The sequence below is a fragment of the Dysidea avara genome, chromosome 1, assembly GCF_963678975.1.
Source record: "Dysidea avara chromosome 1, odDysAvar1.4, whole genome shotgun sequence".
In the NCBI taxonomy this organism is placed as follows: domain Eukaryota; kingdom Metazoa; phylum Porifera; class Demospongiae; order Dictyoceratida; family Dysideidae; genus Dysidea; species Dysidea avara.
The window spans coordinates 52,751,601-52,776,312 of NC_089272.1; the positions used below are offsets into that span (position 1 = coordinate 52,751,601).

A 24,712-nucleotide genomic window follows, 5' to 3' on the forward strand; every position below is an offset into this window, starting at 1 on the left:
CTTATAACAGCTTTAAACCATCATTATGTGTCTTGTTGTTATGCACCACACACTAAATGGATTGAGCCATTGGTGGTGAAGTGGTATTCATGCACGATTGTAATGGCTATAATTTACTCACGATCATTATAGTGAATACCTGGGAGTACTTATACCAGCATTAAACATCATTATCAAGTTGCGTTTTGATGTCCTGTGTCCCCTTGCTCACTGAATAAACTCACAATCAAACTTTCATATGCTCATGTCATTGCGCGTACTTTTGAACTCTTAACACAGCAACTTCTTGTCGTTATTCTTATGTTGTTTCCAGTATCCACTATTGAAATTCGTGTATCCCAATATAAATACACTCGTGAAGCATGCCAGCAGTTTCTCACATGTGTAGGTGATTAACGCACATGGCACATAATTATACCACAGGCACGAGTGCTTTGCCTGAAATATACGAGCATTAGGGCTAACGCCCTCATGCTTGTGTGTATATTTCAGGCAAGGCAAGAGACACCCTCGTGCTCGTGCATATATTTTGGGCAAAGCACTCATGCCCATGGTACAACTATTACATGTATATGTACAGTATCTCATTAGCATTTCAGAAACAGTGCAGTTTGTGATATACCTATCTCGTTAACATTTTGAGCTAGTGCAATATGTGATAAATATGCACTGGCTTTCCTTTGATCTGAGGTGTGAAAGTATGTAATAGTTATACCACGGTCACTTGTGCTTTGCCTGATATATACGCACTTGTCCGAGGGCCGCAAACAGTAGTTTACAGTTTTTATTGTGACTACAGCAATAAAAAGAATGTAGAGGTGTTAAACCATGTTTCTTCAATTACTGTATTTACAATAAAAACCTTAAACTACTGTTGTTGCCATCCCACAATCACATATTGTTTGGTAAAATTCAATCCCACAATCACAGCTTACTTGGTTTCCTATGTAAGAGAAGAGACATGAAAACAATCTGATGATTTCTGGGTAAGATACTGCAAACCTATTAGGTATATAATGTCTTCAGTTATGAGATATACACACTGCTTTAATATATGCACTATTTACAATGCGTATATCTCGTTAACATGTTGAGCCAGTGCATGTTGATTTCTGGGTAAGATACTGCAAACCTATTAGGTATGCAATGTCTTGAGTTATGAGATATACACACTGCTTTAATATATGTACTGTTTAGAATGCATATATCTCGTTAACATGTTGAGCCAGTGCAATATGTGACCCAGTCTGAGAAAACTGGGCTTATCGCCTTTTTAAAAGTATCAAGAAATGCTGGTTTTAAGTATTTAGTGTGTTGTAGCTAGCCAATGGTTGAAGCCATGTGTACCAAACTTTCACACGTTTTGCACCAACTCCTTACCTTCCACAACATCCACTGTGCAAGTAGCCAACAACTAAGTTTCCCACCATTTTAGATAGTTTTTAAACCGAGGTTGACTGTATCAGGCGAGCTGCAAAATGGGTGGGAGGCAGGGGGCCTGGAAGGCGGGCAAGATGGTGTTCAAAAATTGAAAAGGAAAGCGTAGGGATGAATTGGGCCAAGTTTCGGGCCATTAAGGTCTCAAAATTGGCTAAAATGAAAGGAAATTCACAGAAGAGGTACTTATTCAACACCACAGAGCTGTACAGCCACATACAGTCATCCCCAGGCTGACCAGAGCTCCATTAAGGCTCCACACCACACATACAGGTCGCCACTGGGCTTGGGAAAAGCAGCCAGCAAAACCAGACCACTCAAGTCTAGCTGACTTTGATTGTGTAATTAGATAGTTTATTCATGTAGCTTTGTGTCCTGGGTGAAAAATCGAATCTGCTGACACGGGCGATAAGACCGGTTTGTCAGACTGGGTCACATATGTGATATATATACATTGGCTTTTCTTTGATCTGAGGTGTGAAAGTGGTACACACACACTCACACACACACACACATATATATGACTTATATACCACTGGATTTGACAGTGGCATATGTACCATTGTAAAATCCCTGTAATAAATTGTAAAAGAAGGTAACTATATATCACTTTGAGTTTATACTTTTCTGTGATGCAGCTGGCTTTTTGTCCAAGTTTTACAATTACTGTGTCGCAATCACAATTTAAACTAGCATTTACAACTAGCTTTTGACCACAACTAGCCCCTTTATTTAGCCCCTGACCATGCCTCACACTGAGACACTCCAACTTTCCAACCTGCACGATACACTACCATTGTCTTGATAATCATAAGTATCGTACAGTACAATAGTACCGTATAGTAGGGACCATGAAGGTTTGGGCTTTTCTAGCCAAAAATATCACCCTAAAAGCAGCCTAAGGGTATGTGTTCAGACCAAACAATATGACTGGCACTATTCTTTCTTCTAAAGTGGTATGCATGGGTTTACCAGTCCCTTGTTTCACTACTTTTTATTTCTTTTATATCTAATCTAACTTACAATTCCTATTTTTCCTTGTACTTGTGTATGTATTGTATGTATGTGAGTATGTGTTTGGTGAAAACAAGAGTCCACAATAAAATTATGGACTCTTGGTGTGAAAAGTACTAAGTTAGTTGCCGGTGCTTTATACTTAAATGTATGTATTTTTTATAGGCAGTGATGGACGGTGACAAAGATACAACCTTTCACTGGCTGGAAACAGGAGAAAAAGTACTTAATCAATTCAATTACGAAGTGGCAGGTGCTTTCAATGCACTGCATCAAGCAATTATAAATAATAAGGTGGAAATGCTCCGTATACTTTGCAATTCTGATGTAGGTATGTACAGTGGAGTGTATGTAATATGAAATACAGTATACAGTTCTATGTAATGTGAAATACTGTACTATACCAAGACACAATACATAAGGTAGTGTGTCATGTGGCTGCTGCACCACACCTTGGGGTATAATGACAGATAGAAAACGTGATTATTTTCATACTTGCATGACTCTACGATCCTTGTCAAAAGCACAATTGTCTGCCAGGTAGGGCAAGCCACACAACAAAATTTAATCAAATTCACTTCAGCCATGTGAATGGCTCAAGTTTTGTCTGTTTTCTTCATTTATCTTTTCTCATTAATAAGGGGTATACAAGGATCAAATTTTCTAAAGGGGTCTTCTACTTATCAAAATTACATCTACAAAATTATAATTAAGTAAGATACAGTGATGTTGTGGTCTAACAAAATTTGAACTTTGTAATTCAAAAAATAATGATGGTTCATTTTACAAATTTACAGTGGTGTGAGTGTAGGACACTTTTCAACACATCCACTCACAAATACTTTGTATACTATACATGATAACTTGTTCATTGAATAAAAGTATTACTTTCTAGGATAATTCATGCATGATTTCTTTTGTTGTATGTACGTAGATGTGAACAAAGTCACCAAAGAAGAAATTAAAAACCCACCATTGGTCTTAGCTGCATTACACTTGGTTGATGAGCTGTTTGATGGATATGGTCATTTACGGGAAGGGAAAGTACTACAAAATAACACTTTTCAAGTCCTGGTACAGCAACCAAAAATTAATGTCAATGCTGCTAACCTTGCTGGGATAACTGCCTTACACATTGCTTGCAGCAGAGGAAATGGTTATATGGTAAAAGAACTTCTTAAAGTCAAGGGTATTCAAATCAACAAAAAAGACAAGCGTAATAACACACCTTTGCATGCAGCTTGTGTCTGTGGCAATCCAATCATTGTTGAAGAACTGATAAGAAATGGTGCCACGTTATCCTCGAAAAATGATGATGGCAGACATCCTTTACAAGTTGCTGTGGTTGAACAAAACCTGGAAGTGGTAAACACCATTTTAAAAATATCTGATAAGTCTACACAGCAAAATCTTATACTTGAAAAAGACAAAAGAGGATATACTTCATTTCTATTGGCTGTTAAATCAGGAAACGAACAGATGGTAAAGCTTCTGCTTGGCACAACTTTTGTAAAATTGACAGATCACAATCATGCAGGTGCCAAGTGTTTTCATTTGGCTGCTAGTATCAACAAAGTGAATATTATGCAGATGATATACGAATATGATCCACTCAATTCTTATACACTTGAGACACTTTTAGATGGGCAAGACTTCAATTCAAAGGATACTCCTCTCCACTGTTCTGCAATGTATGACCACGTTGAAGCGGCAAAATTTTTAATACAAAGGTGATTAAATATTGTATATATATACATACATATGGTGGTCATAAATTTTCCTAGAAATGTTTTGTTTAATTCATGTAATTTAAATTCCATGTAAACTAGTATTTCATAATTAATAAATAAAATAAAACTAAATGGTAGTAAATATATTTTGGTAATTTTATGAATATCTTTTCATGTTAGCAACCATGAAGATTGTCTTTACCTTTTTTCACAGCTTTGCTGTTTTGTGTGGATAATATTATACAGTTCTGAATCCACAAATTTTAATAATGCAAACCTCAAATTGAATAAATTATAATATTGTAGCAGTGTAGAATATGTGACAAACTTACAAAATGTTATATACCATTTTTACACACCGTACAATTATACAATATGTACGTAGATATAGCAAAATGAAGTATTTGATTGATCAAAGTAACTAACAGTGTGACCACCAACTTTTCACCACTGTATAATGCAGCTAAAAGTAATTACACTGGAGTCTATTGTATTAATACTATATACCTTTCAAAATTTCAAAACTATTGGCAGTTTTTTCAAGTACAGTATTTATATTACAGATTGTAGGTAATGGTGATGGATGGTAAATATCAGCGGCGGAGGAAGTAGTTGATATGAGGGGGGGCTCCGCTGAGCTGACCCAGACTTATTTCTATAGTTTGGTAAGGTGAGACCAAAAAAAAAAAAGTCACAACCAACTGACAAAAGCTTTCCACCTCACCAGCTACCATTTCTAGCTAATAAAGTACATAAAAATCCTTACATAGCTCGCTACACACTGACTACTTTATTAGAGTGACTGCTCTATTAGAGTATCTCGATCTTTATCATGGTTCTCAGCCCCACTCCAAGAAAGATAATTTCGGTGTGATATCATTCTGTGGGCAGACCGAAGGGGGGCTTTAGCCCCCTAGCCCCCCCCCTCCACCGCCTATGGTAAATATATTATGTAGGTGGATAGGTGAGCTACTAATAGGATAGGAAAAGAACAAGTAAATATGTTAGGCTTATTTTGAGGCCTGTAGAGGTCCTCTGTTCACCTTTTCTATTGAAAGGATCATTCAGCCATGCAACTATGGGAATTTGCACCAACTGTTTCAGAGTGGCATCAGGGCCAGCAACTGTGTCAACATTATTTTAAACACAATACTGGCAAAAGCATCAAGCATTATATTATTATGACAGCAAAATAGGACTATTAATTTTCAAGATTTTAAGTAAAGCACACAATGCACATGCCAAAATACAGCAAAACTTTCCTTTTTCTTGTCTGATTATTGTAGTTACACTTTTGCAGAAGTTAGATCGACACATTCTAATAAAGCAGTCACTTTCTCTAATAGCTGATGCACCCTAATAAAACTGGAACAAAATCTTGATTTTGTAAAAAAGCATAACTTTGAGTATAATGTGTAGGTTCAATGTTTGAGCACTGTGTTACACTTGTCCTTGACTCCATGGCCACCTCAGACTTGTGTTATAATAACAATACCACCCTTGTATCATAACTAGTCCCCCAAGCAATTGATATCCCTGTGCCTAATATGCTGGCATAAGTCTGAGAATATTTATCTCTAATTTTGTGAGCATCATCAGGCAGGATAATTGTATTAATTGAGTAAACAGTCATGCAGTAGCTTTTCTTAATTAGCTAAAAGAATGGGTTAAGAAGCTACCTAAGAATGTGAACCTGCTGGCATTATATTTGTAGGAGTGTAGGCTGAAAAGTCTGCTAATGGATTGATATACACTAATAGAACATACAAACACCCTAATAGAGCAGTCATTATTTCTGTTGTTATAATAATATGTATACACCATTTCAAACTGTACAGTTATAGTAGTAGAATAGTAAGATTGAGCTGCAAGTTGCCTTTAATTTGAACATCTTACACATTACCATGGTATACCATTTTAGCATGGACATTCAAAAGCACCACTTGGGGTTTAACTCGTATTAGTTGCATATTGCATGGGTAATAATTATATTGATATGGCCAGACAATATCAAGGGAACGTGGTTTGCTTGTGGCTTTGATGCCTAACCAGTTCAAGGATATGACATGATTTGCTTCGTTACATGCATATTTAATATGGCACGCAGCATTACACTGTAGAATTCAGTGTTAAAGTTTCTTTTATAGCCAGTCTAAGTGTAGTCGAAATATTACAACTAATAAACTATTCTCTATGATAAATGATACTAATTAATCATTTGGAGATGCACGGATGTGTGTTTCTACACATTACTTGTTGGCCATTTAGCAGACCACGGAACAAGATAGCTACATTGACAATAGGTTAGCCCTAAGCACTTTACTTAATAGTACACTAACTTACATATTGTCCTAATAGCTAAGTTAGCAGTTATAAGCAAAATCCCTAATCTTATTACAAAGAATAGACACACACCAGAGAAATGTCTCACAAGGGCCAGACAAACTTACAACAGCAATTATCATTATGTCCTTGAAAATTGCTTTTTTATACTGATAGAAAAGCTGCTTTGGAATGCAGAAATGGTAGTAGTAAAACACCATTGCTAACAGCTGCTGCTTATGGCAGTATTCAGTGCTTGGAACTACTTATTCAAAGTGGTGCCTCAGTGACAGCTACCGATAGTTCCTATGAGAACATTCTCCACTCTGTTGTCTCACATCAGGGTCTGGATGAACTCAAGGTTAGTTTGTATTTTAGATACAGTATAATTCCACATAATATAATTATTATATTATACATATAGATATATGTATACCAAAACAGTCACATTGTGGAAAAGATGCAACTTCCACCTTCCCAAAATGTCAGAGTGAAGAAACTTGTGAAGTCAGATGCGGTGACCAAGAATTAATGATGTTAATGCCAATCATTTTTATGAGAATAATCATTAAAAATCACTACCATTGCAACCATTTTGTGGCTATCTCCTTTAATTTCATACTTTTATTTCACCCTGGCATTTTTGGAAGGGCACCCCTTTTTCTCATATTACTTCTTTTTGCATTTTCAAGCCCAAAAGATTACCATAATACTGTATCAGGTTGGTGACTTGTAATGTAGCCATAGATAATATATACCTCCGGACACGGGATATGAAACGGCTTCACTTCACACTTACAGTTCGCACCTCGCCTGAGATAAACTTGATGCCACAATCGCTTCTATTGTACACTCCAAGAAGATGGATACTGCTCACGCTGCTGCCGATAGACGAGATACTCCAATTTGTTTGGTGGAGAGCGTCATTTCAGGCGTTTTAACCGATGAGGGATTTACTTTGCTGACAGAAGAATCTAAATTGTGCTTGCAAATTGCTACATCTCTCTCTGAAGCATTTAGCCAGCGCTCACGGAGCTGTTTAGACCACTCAAAGTGGTTGGTTGAGCAGTTGAGTAAACTTATTGATAAAGCAAAAAAGCGTGGTTCTCACTCGCTTAATGAAGAAAGACTGTGGAGTACATACCACCAACTGTGTAGTTCAGACACTTTTGAAGAAAAGTGGGAAAGGTGTCTTGTTGGAGAGAAGCTTGCAAAGGAACCTTTATTTTACCAGTACATCACAGACCAGACTTTTGAGCTCCTCATCAAGAATAAGTTACCAACAAATGAACAAGGTGGTACCAGTGTAGATCAAGAGAAATTGACATTTGAAGAGGAAAATGCTGTACGATACTGTATGTTGGAGGCTATGTCATTCGACAGCTAATGCACAAGAGTGTAGATAGTGGTGTTAAGCAGGTGCTTAGTGAACTAATAGATACAGGTGCTTGTACAGCAGAAGGACCAGCTCAGGAGTGGGTCAATGCTATTGACAGGGGAGGGTTGACCAGGATCACCACAGAAGCTTATCGACTATTTTATGCAATTGAAATGTGTGCAAGGCGACATCTGATCACTGATAATCCTAAAATACTGGAGAATATCAAGGATACATTGCAGGCTAATATATTACAAGATAGTGATGTTCTATTTTATTGGTGTCTTGCTGGACAGATTGAAGGTGATGAGGTTGCTGACAAAAGCTTGGCAAAGATTGCCGATTTGTGGATAACCATAAGAGCCAATTCCTTTGCTAAAAATATTTTAGAAATGTACAAGCAGAACAATAAGAAAGGAACTGGAAAGGCTAAATCATTGCGCAGTACTTTGTGTACATAATTACATTGTAATTCATTATTGTGTATACAATAATAATGAAATAGGAGTAACAAATCAAGCATGGGTAAACAAAATGGTTACAACTGGGAATTGCAAAATGGCTACTTGCATAGATAGTGATATGCATCAACGAACAGCCGAATCAAAATTTAAACTGTCACTTGGATGTGTGCCTCCGCCTTTTTTTGAGTGGCTCATTCAAGTCAACTGACTCTAGATCATAGCTTTTTCTTTTGCATCCACGGCAGTTACCAGTTATATCCTTTAGCCAAATTGAATTGATGACACGGATACTCTGAGTATTCTTAAGAACTGGGCGACCGTAGGATTCTCATTGCTCTTTCCTTGCTGTCTCTGTACCCCAAAAATTTTTTCGAGAGCATCCTGGCTGAGCTTTTCACTAAGGAAACTGCTGACCCCCTCAATACTAAACAAATACGGAATTAGTTCCAGGAAAGAGCAAACTAAAATTATAAAGTAAAATAACACAATGGTAACCATCAAATGCACACCTGTCATTCTAATTCCCTGCTCAGTAATACTGCTGAGTAACATCTGCTTTTTTCATCGTCTTCACAGTCATCTTGGTCATTAACAGTTTTCTTCCAATGATCCAGATAAAGTATCAGCTCCTTCAAAAACTATTCATAGAACAATCAAATAATTAGATTATGTAAGAGGCTTGAAAACCTACTGTTAGTCTGAAGTCTTCAGCACTTCGATATGGCTGTAGAAATGGCTCTCTATTTCTTTTGCCAGCAGAGTATGATGACACATTAAAACAGTCGAAAAACTTGTCCATCTTGGCTATGAAATAAGATGTCTCAAAAGCTTCCCCACCACCAGTGAGCAAAATTGCCTTGGATACCGAGTCACTTAGAACCTTTATGCACAACACAAATGTACAATAATATAAATATGAAACATACACAGACACTAACAAACCTGCACTGCCAAATCCACACGCATCTTCGAAAAACTTGTGAGCTTAATGTGCTCATATGTCAACTTTGATACTAAGCAAAGACCAGGTGTTGAAGTATTAGCACCAGCATTCCTGTGATAAAGCTCCACAACTAGTTGCCAATCAACCGCACTACCATTGCACTACAAGAAAGGTACACTATAGCAATGATTTAAAAAAATGTGTACTTACCCAAAGCTTTCCTCGAGCAAAACAATTCCTAATAGTTTTAATGAGGTGTAATGGATCAGAAATAAAAAAAAACTGGTGGTTTCCCTTTGCAGAACACATTCATTGTCTTGTATACCAAGCCCTTTCCTCTTCCATGCAAAGAAAACATGCGCCGGTTGTCACTGGCTCCGTCACAAGTTACTGACACCACAGTCAATCCAAGGCGAGTCAGACGAAAAATACATTGCTGCAGAAGTGGAAATAACTGAGCACCCTTTGTGCTAGAGGCCAGAAACTGTGCATACGCAAACTTGAGGCTGTTGAAGAGCCCCCTCACCATTATCACAAGCATGCGCTTTGCTAGTGGTCTTTGCAAACCACTGCTGGGGTTCTGAAATTTCTGTTCTGCTTCCATCAGTACATTATTAACTTCTCCCAGATCTTCGTAGCCAACTAATGTCCCTATGGCCTTGTCGTACACCTCCTTCCTTTATATACATTTCATCTATAACAATGTTCACATATTTTGACAGCTGACGAGGCTTTTGCTGCTTTAGGTGGTCTAGAAGTTGTAAATCCGTCGACACTGAAAAACCAACAACAGAAGGAGTAAAGTGTTTGTAATCTTTCAATGTCCTTTCTGATGGTAGCCTTATAACTCCCGAGTTTCGCAAAGTTGAGTAGCATCCACTAGATCTGTGGTGCAAGTAAAGGCACCATCGAATCACTGCTGGATGCCATCGCATGGAACGACTATCTTTTAACGAAGCTGCCTTGAGTTGCTGCTGCCAAAAAATTTCTTTAAATTTAGTATCATTTGCATCGTCACCTGAAGGACTGTGCTTATTCATAATTGTCAATAAATCACTGTGCATGTTACTGTCCACTTTCACTCCTTCCTCACAAATCATATCTTCTACTTTTTTGTGTAAAGATTGTATTTGTCGCTCCTTCTTTCTAACCTCATCATGCAGATTCCTCATTCTCTGATCCTTTTGTGATGATGTCAAATATCTGTAGTTGGTATGGCTAGAGGCTCCAGTCGATTCTGAGTTCGGTTGCTGTTGCTGCTTAAGCAGTCGATTAAGGCCACTGCGTAAAACATTCCTGTACTGTTTGCAGATCTGGCATCTACTTCCTGAAGTACCTTCCGGTAGTTTCCACAAACACCTGACATGACGGATTGTCAGGTGAAGCTGATCGTAATAAGCAACAACAGATGACCCTAATGGACAAAACTTACAGCACATGCCCATGCATGAATTTAAGATACTGTGCCTTTATGATTGGTGAAAATACCCTCGTGCTTAATGATTAACGGATGGAACTTGATATCATTATTCCCTTCACACATCTTCTCTGGCTCAGGCAGATCTTCATCCTCAGCCAGTTCATCAAAAGCTTCAAAATCAGTCTGGCATGAAACATCAGCAGTAGTCACAATGGCTTCGACAGATATATTCCGTGTTGTTGGCGAGGCCACCTGGATGGAGTTGCTGGCAGTTGTGACCTCCTCCATGCCATCACTGCATGTAGGTGCATCTTTACAAGCAGGACTACTTGAAGGAGCAGCGTTCTTTGTTGACTTCCTTGAAGCTCCTTTTGGGACATACAGTCTAGTCTTGCGAGGCATGTCCTTAAAATCTATAAAACAATTACACTTATTGTTGGAGGAAATTTATTCACAGAACTGCACAATGTGATACCTACCTTACTTAAAAACACTGGATATTTCTTCACACCTTGCCCAGTTATCCAAATATGGGTACACAAAGAGTTGCCTCTTTATAACACATATTGCTGCCTGAAACGAAGAAAGAATATTTAATGGAGGTTTCACCGCCACTACCGCACACAGTTGGGTACTATTATACTATGAATAAAGTTACAAGTGCGCATCTATCGTTACGAGGGAGTTGTGGGTACACAAATGCTCCCACAGCCACCAAATCTCTCCCAAAAACACAATAACCTTCGTAAAATCCTTACCTGACTTGTTCCCTCAATGGTTGAACGTTGCTGGACGCTGATTCAAAGCGATACACTCACACAAAACGAAAGCACGAGGAAGAAAATTAATTCGCGCAACCGCGCCTCTGGTATATTCACGGATACTGTTTCCGTGTAATGGTTATCGACACCTTCCAAAGGTGTTGATAGCCGAGGTGCGGAGTGTATATCAGAATGTATAGTGAAGTACTGCCGTTTCATATCCCGTGTCCGGAGGTATATATTATCTATGATGTAGCTGAACTGTCTACAGGCTGACTTGCTGTACTCTCTACATGATGATTTGATTGTGGCTGATCTCTCTACAGGGTGACTTGTAACATTGCTGAACTTTCTACAGGTTAAATTTTCATGGATGAACTCTCTACAAGGTGACTTGATTGCAGCTGATTTCTCTACAGGGTGATATGATGCAGTCAAGTAATTTCTAACATACTGTAGGTTGACTTGTTAGCTGAATCTTCTATGGCGACTTGTTATGTAGCTGATCATTTCACAGGATGACTTGTTTGTGACTGAACTCTCTCTAACATGGTGACTTGATTACAGCTAATCTCTCTTCAGGGTGACTATAACTGAACTTCCTACAGGGCGATGTGTTTGTAGCTGAACTCTCGTCTCCACAGTATTATTTGCTTGTAGCTGAACTCTTACAGGGTGACTTTTAGTGTAGCTTAACTCACTGTAGAGTGACTTGTTACATACAGTAGCTGAACTATCTACAAGTTGACTTGTTTATAGTTAACTGTCTACATGGTGGTTTGATTGTAGCTGAACACTCTAATAGAGTGTTTTACTGTACAGAGGGAAATTTTCGAAAGGTTAAACTTTCAAAACATTCGAATGCATTTTTGAAAAAATATATTTTGTAATTTATCAGAAATAGCTATAGCTAGCAATATTACATCTTTGAGTGACAATCAAAGAAAGTATAGCTATAAACAAAGTTCAAGTGAGTGCATTCATGCTTTTTACTTTATCTGGGGGCCACTGGAAGGTGAACACAATTCAAACTAGCTAGCTATATAGCCAATCACGAATGATACCACGAGTCTTGAAGCCTATATATATATACGACCTTGAGGGAATCATTATTCTAGCCTGAGTGAAATGACCAGAAAGGCAGAAAATATCTGGATGGGCTAAAAATGCCAAGTACTCCGCAGGCCACTGGATTAAGGCAAAATCCGCTAAACAACATGGTTCAAACTACAAAGGAAGAGCCTAGGGTAGCTAGATGCAATTATATCAAAGTCAGACGGGCCTTTATCAATATCTAACAATCAAGCAAAGCAACAATTTCTACTGTAGTTCATGATCAATGCAACCATTGTTAGCTTCCTTTGCGTGGCACAGTAAGAGGAACTGTTTTTCAAAACTGCTTTATTTTGAACTTCCAAGTCAAGTGTTTTTTTCCCAAGCATTTAACCTTTCGAAAATTCCCACTATACAGTATTACAGTAAGTAAAGTAGCTGAATGTTCTAATAGGGTAACTACATTATTGGCTGAACTTGATTCCTTGTAAACTACTCAAAGTAGTCTTGCATATGTGGAAATGCTTGGTGAATAAGCTATAGTACCACGTAGTTCTCACCTTAGCCCAGTGTTTTTCAGCTCATAGGATAGTGAGGGTAACAAAATATTCTCTATCTGAGTGTTTTTCATGGTGAAATCCAACTAGTGCAAACTAATCACATGAGTATTAATTGATCCCCACGATCACTTTTGGCCTTAACATCTATACAATCACTATCCAGATGTAGCCCGGGTGGCTCCTTTGATCTGAGATAGTTACATTTTTTTTACAATGGAGTTTAAGCACATGAAGCCATATATACGGCATGCGACGTGATGTGTCAAGATGATTGTGGGATTCAAACCAGACCTTTTTTTTACTGAACGACAAAGGGGAAAAAAGTGGTCTTAGACTAGCTTAACGAGACTACGCTGATACTTGTATTCAGCTTATTTCAATAACTAATTGCCTGGTAGGCATGGCAGATAATACTTTTTTATTATCAAAACACGGACATGCATTTGTAACACGATGTTGGCATTTTCGTTATAATTCTAGATAGTGTAGTTTCTTACAAACCACAGAAGGTTTACACCACGATGGTTACTCCATGTACAGAGTGATTTTCAAGTTATTCCTTCAAGCGGTTTACCCTGTGGCCATGACAAGAAAGTGCTTCTGCATTTTTCAAAATTGGGCAAAACCCCCTTGGACTGTAAATATACTGCAGTATGATCTTGCTTCCCTCAAAAATTGAAGTAAAGCAACTAAAACATGCGCACGTCATGTATTGCAATTTTTCTAAGTAGTGCACAAAGAAGAAAATAAAAACTAAAACAAATTTTGACAGCATGTGTCTCAGTGATGGCTGGGTGAATTCAGCTCAAATTTGAAACAGGAGGTGCCTCACCCCGAGGGTGTTTTCACTAATAGTTAATTTCTGTTTAGGCACTATTAAGCTACAGATACATGAAAATAGCATTTTCTTGGTTCCTGTGAACTGCACACTTGTCTGTTGCATGCTGTACTTGGCCATACAGCACACTGTTGTGTCTCTTGATTAACTATATACTGTAGCCATGCATGAAAATATGAATTAAACTATATAGATGTGCATCATGTTTCCTGGTGTCACTCATCATGAATTTATTAATGAGAAGAACCAACATGGAAAAACTCCACTTCACATGGCATGTGAAATTGGACGTAATGAGTAAGTCTACAGTTACTTATGATGGGTGATAATATTTTATTTATAATTATGTGTTGAGATTAAGTTATTATAAAATTAGTTATAAAATAAAATTCTACATGCTAGTTTAACACTGCCATAAGTGCATATGGAAACAGTAACATGAATGTCGCACAAGTTGAAGTTGTGTGCTAGGCTTACTCTGCTGTGCCCCAGCTGCCAGTTATCAATCTCCATTAATTTCTGCCATGCAAATGAAAATTTTAGCTTAAATCAGCCTGATAAACAAAAGTGCTAGACTGTTTATGTCTAGCAATGGAAGTTCTAGAATATTCTCTATTTGTTGTTGAAAGATACATACGTACTGTACTTCTACAATATAGTTTCCTCAATAATTGTAATTGGTTCAATAAATGAGAATTGATGGAGTTGCAACAGTTGTTCTTGACAAATTGCTAGCTAATGCATCTAGCTTTCACTTTTAATGAGCAAGATATATTCTTGAAAAAGGAGACATACATAGTTGTATTAGATACATGTAACTGAATATACTCTCAGCACACTATAAGGAAGGAATAATTATACATACATACAGTACATACAATACACACACACATACATACATACATACATGTATATACATACACACATACGTACGTACATACAAATATTGTTACTATATATAGAAAATTACATGTATGCTGTAATGATCATGGTATACCCAGCAGATGCACAATTTGTAATTATATTGTGGCTGGCACGTCACTGCATGTATACATAGCTAGGATAACTGTTATTGTATCAGAAGGAGCGGGTGGGGATGGGCAACTTGTCCCTGGTACCGCATTGTGGCATGTGCTATTGTGCATGTGTGATGATTCGTATTGATTCCCAACTTATTTATGCCCCATCTAATGCCTTCTTTACATATTCTTCATGCACAGTTCGTTCCTTACTTTTACTTACTTTGTTTAAAGGAATTTAGACATCATTATTTGCTACATGGTGAATTTTCAAACTTTTAACTGCTACTATGCTTTGTATACTAATTCACCAAACTTTAATGACACCAAACTTTTGTCCTTGTACATAATGTGGGCTGAATTTCTATGAACTTTGGATTCTCAGATCTTTCACTTTGTAAGATTGAGATATGTCTCTACTACAACAGCCAAATACTCTAATAAAGCAGTTGGGCACAGCTAAGTCAGACTGCATACATTGTACCACAATTATTAGCTATGGCATTCTTTATCAATTAATGCATAGCTGAGAGTATCGGCTTTAGTACCTATGATTTACTTCACCTGTATACACATGTACTGTATACTCGAACATTTTTGGGGTATGTATATTTCATGGTTATGCACTACTTTGTCAGGATTTTGTGCTTTAAATTTCACATAACAATCACAGATTACTGTTTCTTGACTTGAAGATTTCATTCTTAACCTACACAGCTACAAAGAGTGTGGATTGATTTTTACTTCAAGTGTCATCTATACTTATTGCTAAAAGATGTCTGAACCAAGTAGTATAATAGTGGCAATCCCTGTGTGAACCATAGGCTAGTCTTGCAGTATTCCATTTCTTTCATGCATCATGCCTACTTTAGTATTGGAAATGTGTGACATTGTCTGTAAGTGTACAATAAGCCATGCTAGTGTATCAGTTAGATGAGTTGAGGTTCATGAAGCTGGGAACAATGACCGAGGCTGTAAATGTGAGAGGTAGCTATCAAAGTGACTGATACTGAGAAAGCCAAACATCCTTGTACTAGTAGATGTGATATCCACTAGTGTCCGCTTGCATCAAGAGTAAATACATCAGCCATTTCTTCGCTGCACATGTCGACATGCATAAATTTTCACATGATAAATTAATGGCAGCTTTACTGACTGCAAAAACCATGAAAAGCACATACCGCATCATGGGTATGCACTGAATTAGGGACTAAATGTCCACCAGTATAATTTATATTATATCTTCAGGTGTAAAAGCAATCTACCTTATTCAATTATTTTTTATTTCTATGAGAACTTTACAATTCTAATTTTCCTTGTGCTTATTTGTTTACAAATTTCCAGGTATACGTATATGGTATTTAAAAGATATAAGTGCCAGGAACTACACAGGCTTTCTCTTTAAGAGAGAGCCATTGTACCAATTTACATGCTAGGTTTAGAGTATTTAAAAATGAAGGGTTGTACTCCTATTATATGAGTGTAACAAAAACTGTATACTGTATATACATGTTGGTTTTGCAGGATTGTAATGGAGCTGCTAAATAAAGGTGCAAAAATGACCCTAAAAACTATTAAGGGTGATTCTCCTTTGCATTTGGCTGCATGTGAAGGACACTTAGAAATTTGTGAATTGCTTGTCAAGAACAATGCAGATGTTGATATTATGTAAGTACATTATACAAGTGTAATGAAACTTTACATTTGAGTACGAATAGGAATCAAATATAAAGCAATGAAACAAGAGAGGTCATCTACACCAGCTTTGCTAGTGGAAATTTAATCCCTACATCCGTAATACATCCTGTTAATAGAGTAGCCACGACTGAGGTGTCCACTATAGTATACACTGTAGCTGCAGGCGTTGATGGCCTTCATTATTTCATTGGATTTTCCTTACTCAATTGTAACTTGTTTGTTCGGTTTTTTGTAATAATTATCACAATCATTACTGGTGAACCATTGCATATGACATCAAAAGAATTTCGTCAGACTCTTCATAAAATTAATTGTACAACTGAACGAGTACCCCAACTATCCATTAATGAAATGCGAAGTGGCTATTCTGCTTCATTTCCACCTGCTAAAGTAAAGAATAGCATGAGGAGTACCTCTGCAATCAATCCAGTTACACAAGCACTGAAGCCATTGATGCATGAGCCAATGCCTACACAGTAGTGGAGAAAGAAATGGAACAAAAAGGGGGAACGCTACGTCCATAATTCATACATTATAGCTGCTGCAATTGGTTTAAGGTACGTCTTGAGTCCAAGCAACATTGAACAATGAAGAATTTAAGACCGTAGCCTAATCTAGTTGAGTTTTGCTGGCTCGAGGCATCGGTTGTCAGACTGGACAGCCTGTATAAGCTTATGCCTTGCTGAAGGCTTCATTTATTTAGATAGTTGGTAAATTAGCCAGCAGGCAAATTCCATAAAGTGCATAATTAATTTTCATAGGAACTATTCAGAAATGTTTGAATTACTTCAAAGCCAGTTGGGCTTTATTGGTTGTACCTTACCAATACTGCTGAATCATGACGAAGGAGAGGCTAATTTCTGGCCAACACAATGGTGCTCACATTGATGAAAATTGATTAAATTTGCACTCCTGTTAATTTAGTAGTGGTAATTTGAACCACACAAAAACAGCCAAGCTGTGAAAAAAATGGTGCAGCCTTAAAAGGTTGTGAAATCAAAGGTGGCAGCCACAATAATGATAATATCACAGGCATTATTAAATATAATAGACATAATTACAGCCATTCTTGACTGCCATCTTTGATTTCACAACTTTTTCACCCAGGCTATTGAAGGCTGCAGCCCCTTTTCACAGTGTGGCTGTTTTGTGTGGAATTCATTCTTTGTACACTATGTGGCCCCATTTGTTTTTACTTGCACTTCTTATCTACACACACAATGATGATTATTGAAGACAGATTGTAGCATTCTAATAGAGTGCACATTTTGATGAATTCTAGTAGAACACACATAGAATTTTCCAGAGTGGTAATTTTCATTGACTTTACTATTGAGTAGTATTTATCTAGAACTTTTGTTTGCAAATAGAATTAGCTGAGGTGAATAGCTGTAATAGCAGTGGCTAAGGATTTGGGTGTTCATATGGAGGAGAATCTTGTTTCGAACCCTGGTAAGTTTTTTTGACATTTTTCAAGCATTCGTTTTACACTGCACTGACTGTTCTATTGGAGTATCTAAACCCCATGATTTGCAGTTGTTTGATTTTTGTTTTGTAAGCCTGTAGCTGTTTCGTTTTTTCTAACCATCAAAAGGCACTACTATGATGGCTAGCCTATGTGCACACCAAATTTCATGTTATTCTCATTAGCAATTCATCCTATAGCCATGACAAAATTTCATCTTTTTTATGCGAATCAATATTCATATCACCATGGGAACTTTATCATACTCCTTGCAAACTTGGTACATAAATTCTCCTTTATAAACTCTTTATCTGGACCAAATTTCAAAGTAATCAGGTTATGCACTGGAATTTCATAATGTTTGCAAAGTGTGTGAAAAAATATTCTAGGTCCCTGTAGACCCCTAAAGAAGAAAGCAACAAAGAAAAAATCGAAACTTTGGCTACCCGTATCTCACAGATGGTTGGAGCAAATTAATCAAATTTGCTGTGTGGCCTACTCTACCTGGCAGACAGCTACGTACATGTACAATGAAAAAATATTGGGCTTTGGAGAAGAGACCATGGATCTATGCAGGCATGAAAATTGCATTTGCTTTGTTCCTATCAGTATAATTATGTACGCATGGGATGACATGCTGCCTTTCTTGGCCACATGACACAATACTGTGTGGCTTGATGTTCATGTAGTCCATGATGAAAAATTCTACCTGCTGTCACTGATCGGTTTTCCCAGAGCTATATTGCTATTGGTTGTCATGAAAACATTGTGTTACATATGCAGAATAAGTAAGTTAAACCGATCTTTTGCAGTAATGAAAGAACTGGTTGGACCCCTTTAACTGCTGCTGCACATCGAGGACATGTAAAGATTGTCCGGTATTTAATAGACAATGGAGCTGATAAAGATGGAAACTTTTCAAGTAGAGGTAACAGTGAAGAACAATGGAAGGATTCTGAGGATAAACCAGATGAAACTTCTTCAAATGTAAGTACAGTACTATTGTGCTTGGTTTGTGTATATGCATTGATGTATCTAAAGTGTAATCTCTAATTATTATAATTATTGCTATGAAATTAGCTTGAATGATAAAGTAGGTAGTGGTAAAATGGCTTGAAATCATTTATAACCACTGAAGCTAGGTCTGAGCCTATTATGCTCAAAATTTTACCTATTATTCTTTCCAGAGCTTCCCAAAAAATTCTCCTATTATTCTTTTTGTTATTCTTGTATCCAGCCTACTATTCCATAATTATTCTCATTCAGTATACTATATCTGTGGCTAGTCACTTAGTTTTCAAGATGCTGCTATATAAGTAGTTTGTTCGAATTATTAATAACCATAATATGAAGCATTCCACCTTACACATCATTTTTCTATCCATAATAGTTACAGCAGACTTAGGATAGCCATCTACAGTAATAATTCAAGTGTATTTAATTATTAGTGTATTATAATAATATGCTGTAACCACTGTATAGCTACTAAGTTAGGTAGATAATAATGCTCAAAGACTTTAAGAAGATACACTGGTATAAGATGTACAAGTGTCAGAATTGCAGATAATCATGCAGTTAAATCCCTGATGCTGGCTGCAGATTGTTAACATGAAACGATCTGACTGCTCTATTAGAGTACTTGAGCGTTCTATTAGAGTATATCGATCTTTAGAGGCTTTTCAGCTCCTTTCAGCCAGCACTCCTGTCAGCCTTATATAATTTGTAGTAGCTTAACTCTTTCTTCTAGGCAATCAAGAAGAGACACACACCCTAATTCCACCGATTATTCCCGTGGTCGTCCTATTATTCTAAAATTATTCCTGTAACCATCCTATTATTCGGTAATTATTCTCAAGATTATGCCGGAATATTAGGCGCAGGCCTAACTGAAGCACATTTTAGCTTCGTTTCCAAATCCAGTCACACATGAAACTAACAGGCATTTGTGTATACACATGTGTAATATTATTTATTGAGAAGTATAAAGTATGTCATAATTATGTGTAGTAATGGACCTTATCCACAATGACGTCAAAGCACAAAATGGTGACCGATAGTGTGGACACTTTGTACGGAGGGTATTGGGAGAGATGGCGGTTCGCTATTTTAACGTTTACATACTGCAGCAAGGGGCAAGGTGAGGCATACATACTTACTTACAAGACAAATGCGCATGGTTTTGCGTTGATAGCAAACTTAAGTCTGGTTTCATCTGGTGGACTATTTCGCATCGCCACATCACGCTAACTATAACCTCTTACCTTTATTATCCAATAGTTCCATGTCGTGAAATCCACAAACATAGCTCATTTTAGTGATTACATACGAAGTTCCCACACTAAACATGGCCATTTCATCAATTATGATGTCATTGCGGATAAGGTCCATTGAGCTTCTAAATGTAAATTTTTATTGCACAGTAAGCAAATGTAACATGTGATCTACCTATATGCATACATTATATACACTTTTAAAATTTAAACATGCACTTTTTACAGGCTACTCCACTTATAGCAGCTTCCCGCAATGGTCATGTGGAAGTTGTAGAGCTACTACTTAGCAAAGGTGCTAACATTACCATTGAGTATAAAGATGATTACAAAGGAGAAGGATATTACCCTTGCAATTGCTTGGTATTTGCTATTCTATATGGACATAGGTAAATTTTTACACTTGAGTAGTTAAGCAACGTGACCCATGTGTGTACACTAACTGCACCTCATCATATAACACATATAGGGTATACATACAGTAGGTTGCAAAATAAAGTTTAAGTTTCGTAATTGTAATTACGGTGTGATTACTAAGTAATTACCATGTTTGTACTGTAATTACATTTTGACTGTAATCCGTAATTATGCAAAAAAGTAGTTTTTCACCAGCCATATATACAATATACTCATAGTTACCAATAGAGCATAATTCGTAATTACGTTTTGTAATTACGCTACTTCAGCGTAATTACAATTACGAAACATTAACTTATTTCTGCAGCCTACTGTATATCAGCACTGAAATATTTAAAGGCAATTTAAAAAGGGTGAAGTTTCTTAGCATACCAGTACAATGCAATGGTATAAAATAGATATGAGTTACAAAAATTTTGTTTGTCCATATGCACAGTCCTAGTCACAAATTTTGCTAACTTTTATTTGTATGCTTGTTGATCATATATGTAGTACCTTATGGTATGTACATGTATTTCACATAGATCCTTCAAGCCAATACAGTGTTGACTAATGCTGCTTTTGGTGGTCATAGTAACAATTATCTAATGTCAAGGTGTTGAAAAACCAAATCCAAACTTATGCGACAAATGCACAATGTAGATACTAGATTACTAGATTACACTAAACTAGTCCATAATGGGGTGTACTGTTATTCCTACTGCCTCAATTTCATAATTAGCTATTATGTTATTGCCGGCAGGGCTTTGTAAAAATAGTGTTGTGCAATATGGAATATGTAGTTACCTGTACAGTATGCTTCACCCGTTAGCTATACAGCAATACAAATGAAGAGCAGTGCAAAAAGTGCCTCTTCAATCAATCCATAAATTATGGGTATTACAGATGGTTATTCTCGTGATAGCCAACACTAAAGTCATGACTGATTACCACAAATCAACACCTATGCAGTAGTGGAGAAACAAATTAGACACAAAGGAGATAATTCCATGATGCATGTACTGTTAGTAGCTGCAGCTGTGTTGGGCAAAAAAGGCATATCTTGGGGTCAGTAGAAAATTCAGTAAAATAATTTTAAAAAATAGAAACTTGTTGGAAGAGTTTAGGGTTGCTTTGAAGTAGTGCATAGACGAATGTACTGCATTCGTTCAATGTTTCGAAGGGTACATTATTTGAATGACATAAGCGAAGTTCGAATTTTGCGCATGCGTAACCTGGTTATATTAGCAAGCAGAAGACCATAAGAATCCAACTGCCCAATACCCCATGAATAATTTTCTCCATGGGCCGTTACGCTTGAGACACTAGAAAGTAATGAAGAGTGTTGTACTAGATGACAGCTCACACCACGAGTGGCCACGTCCACCGTTAATCGAGAAGTGCAGTTGGGGCAAGCTGTAGAGGAAGAATATTCAAGAGTTGTGTACTGCTGTAAGGTCTTTTGGCAGCAGCTTCATCTTGTTTTATGTTTTCTCCAGCTGCTATATCTTGTTATAAAACAGTGTCAACATGACAAATTCCATTTGCCAAAGAGAGCCAAAGCAAAAACTATGGATTAAGCTTAATACACTCAAAATTTTGCCACCTACATAACTGTAGCTATAGCACCATACAATATTCATCAAAGCTTCGATTGTTGCATTCAAACTTTCAAAGCATAAAATTGACATTCGTTTATGCTGAAGACATGCATGGTTGGGCATGATTATACTTAACCAATCCAGCAAAGCTGTCATGATGGAAAAGTTAGGCTAGTTTTTCAGTGATGTTATTTTTGAGAAGGAAAGCCTAAAATCTCCATGGTCCCTAATATATACAGTGGTCCCTCAATTATCCGAACTCGTTGGGCCCTGGGTGTGTTCAGATAATCGAAAAGTTCGGATAATCAAAGCCCATTCATTTATATACAGAACCTTGCTCAATTACTCTAATAGAACACACACCTTATGAAAAATACTCTAATAGAGCAGTCATCGCTACAGTTCAGATAACCAAAAGTTCGGTTAATCAATGGCCGGATAATGGAGGGACCACTGTACAGTTGTACTACCATACTGTATGATAGGTATTGTACAGTCATCACATACAGTGCTACATGAATTATAGTTGTAGTGTTTACTTCACATGTTTTAAATTAACAATGAGCACTGTGTATCTGTATTATGTATTCTATAGAGACGTTGCCCTAACTGTTATTAAATCAGACAGTTGGGAAGATGCCATGAGATGGCGTGCTGAGAGTGACAAATATGGACAGTACACTCCAATGAAATTGCTTATTACACGCATGCCAGGCAAGTTGTGATTTGATTTTTGTTGGGAAAAGTTATGCATTGTTCACAAGAACAGTTTTGCAATAACTGATTCATGGCTGAATTACTACGTAATATATATACTGGTATTTAAAAAATAATTTTAATAATGGCTGTTTACATTGTTAAAATGTAGCATTAATATCATTGCAGCCATTTCTTGGTCGCCACATTTGATTTCACAACTTTTATCTCCCAGGCTTTTTAAGGCTGCACCTTTTTTCACAGCTTGACTGTTTTTGTGTGGATTCCCTACTAGTGCATTGTGTGTGTGTGTGCGTGTGTGTGTGTGTGTATGTGTGTGGTGTGTGTGTGTGTGTGTACTAATGATGAGCTGCTACATTTTACTTCTCACATTGTGTACAGATGTTGCCACAGAAGTGCTCAATCGGTGCATAGTGAGAGATCAGGAAAAAAGAGATGGAAGTATTCACATAACATACAATTATGAATTTTTGGATGAAATTTACAAGAATGATAATTCTGATGACAGGTATAATTCTAATGGTAGGATTTTGACTCAGCCTTTTTAGATACACTTTAAGAGCATACAATAAGTTGCTTGTATTCACAAAAGCTTCCTCGTAGTCTACAGTAGTACATGTGATTTAATAGGGATTTGTAGATACCATGAGTCTTATTCAGCTTTCAATCTTAATTATGTTTTAGGAGTTTTAAAATACAACACTGTTGTATAGTTTATGCAACTGTTGAATATGCTTTTAAACCTTGATTGTATATATGTGACCGGATTTCATATAACCCAGCTTCCACACACACAAAATCAAACTTATGTTTTTACCAGAAATGGATTGCTGGTCTAATACACTATCATATTCCACACTGTACTTACTTCAGGACTGGCAAGTCTGGTTTCTGTGGCAGCTTTCTTCCGACCCTGTCAAAGCCATGAGTGGGAGATTGGCACCATTAAATGGCCATGGCTTTGTGATAATGGTGTGTAGTGAGTTGGGACTTCACAGAGAGCTCGCCAATAGTGTTCTCAGTCAATTTGGAGTGATTTGAGGGCCATGGAGGGCCATGGAGAGCCAAAACTTGGCCTCTGCATTCCAATAGTCTTCTTACTTCATTTTATACCCCTATATTAAGCCCACCCACCACCCCCCATTCTCCCACCCTATTACTACCACCTGTGATATTATTACCCGCTCAAAAAAAGCTGCCCAAAACAGGGCAAATTTTGGATATCAGAAATGTATACACCCACTCAGTGATAGCTAGTAAATAGATGAATAATTGGTGCAAATTTTGTTTGCACAGCTGTAGGCACTGGGAAGTTATTACACAATGATTACTTAAAATTGCCATATCTCCTGACGAAGCTCTGTGCGTCGGAGCCCTATTTTGTCAAATTCAGTTACATATAGAGTACAGTCCTTTGTATAGACTATTAGAATCTTGATTATGCACTGTTGTGGTTTGCTTCTAGAGCACTGATACAACCTTATCGCATGTTCTATTATGTGCAACAATTTGATCTTTTTTAGTGCCCATTATGAACATATCAAGACCACAAAATGGGTAGCCAGTCACTTTAAGAAAGAAGCACACCCACTGAAAGTTATGGTATGTATTATATAGTGTGCTGGG

The 24,712-nt window shown here is 37.2% G+C and overlaps 1 protein-coding gene across 1 annotated transcript in view; it reads left to right on the top strand.

The window, feature by feature from the left end:
• Positions 1–24,712, top strand: part of LOC136247428 (transient receptor potential cation channel subfamily A member 1-like) — a 54,048-nt gene that overhangs the window by 7,486 nt on the left and 21,850 nt on the right. The window contains exons 3-12 of the mRNA XM_066039133.1: positions 2,617–2,782; positions 3,386–4,181; positions 6,681–6,864; positions 14,114–14,217; positions 16,464–16,607; positions 18,915–19,089; positions 20,601–20,761; positions 22,965–23,083; positions 23,468–23,594; positions 24,610–24,688. Of these exons, the coding sequence (XP_065895205.1) occupies positions 2,617–2,782; positions 3,386–4,181; positions 6,681–6,864; positions 14,114–14,217; positions 16,464–16,607; positions 18,915–19,089; positions 20,601–20,761; positions 22,965–23,083; positions 23,468–23,594; positions 24,610–24,688 (2,055 nt within the window). The remainder of the gene's footprint in view (positions 1–2,616; positions 2,783–3,385; positions 4,182–6,680; positions 6,865–14,113; positions 14,218–16,463; positions 16,608–18,914; positions 19,090–20,600; positions 20,762–22,964; positions 23,084–23,467; positions 23,595–24,609; positions 24,689–24,712) is intronic.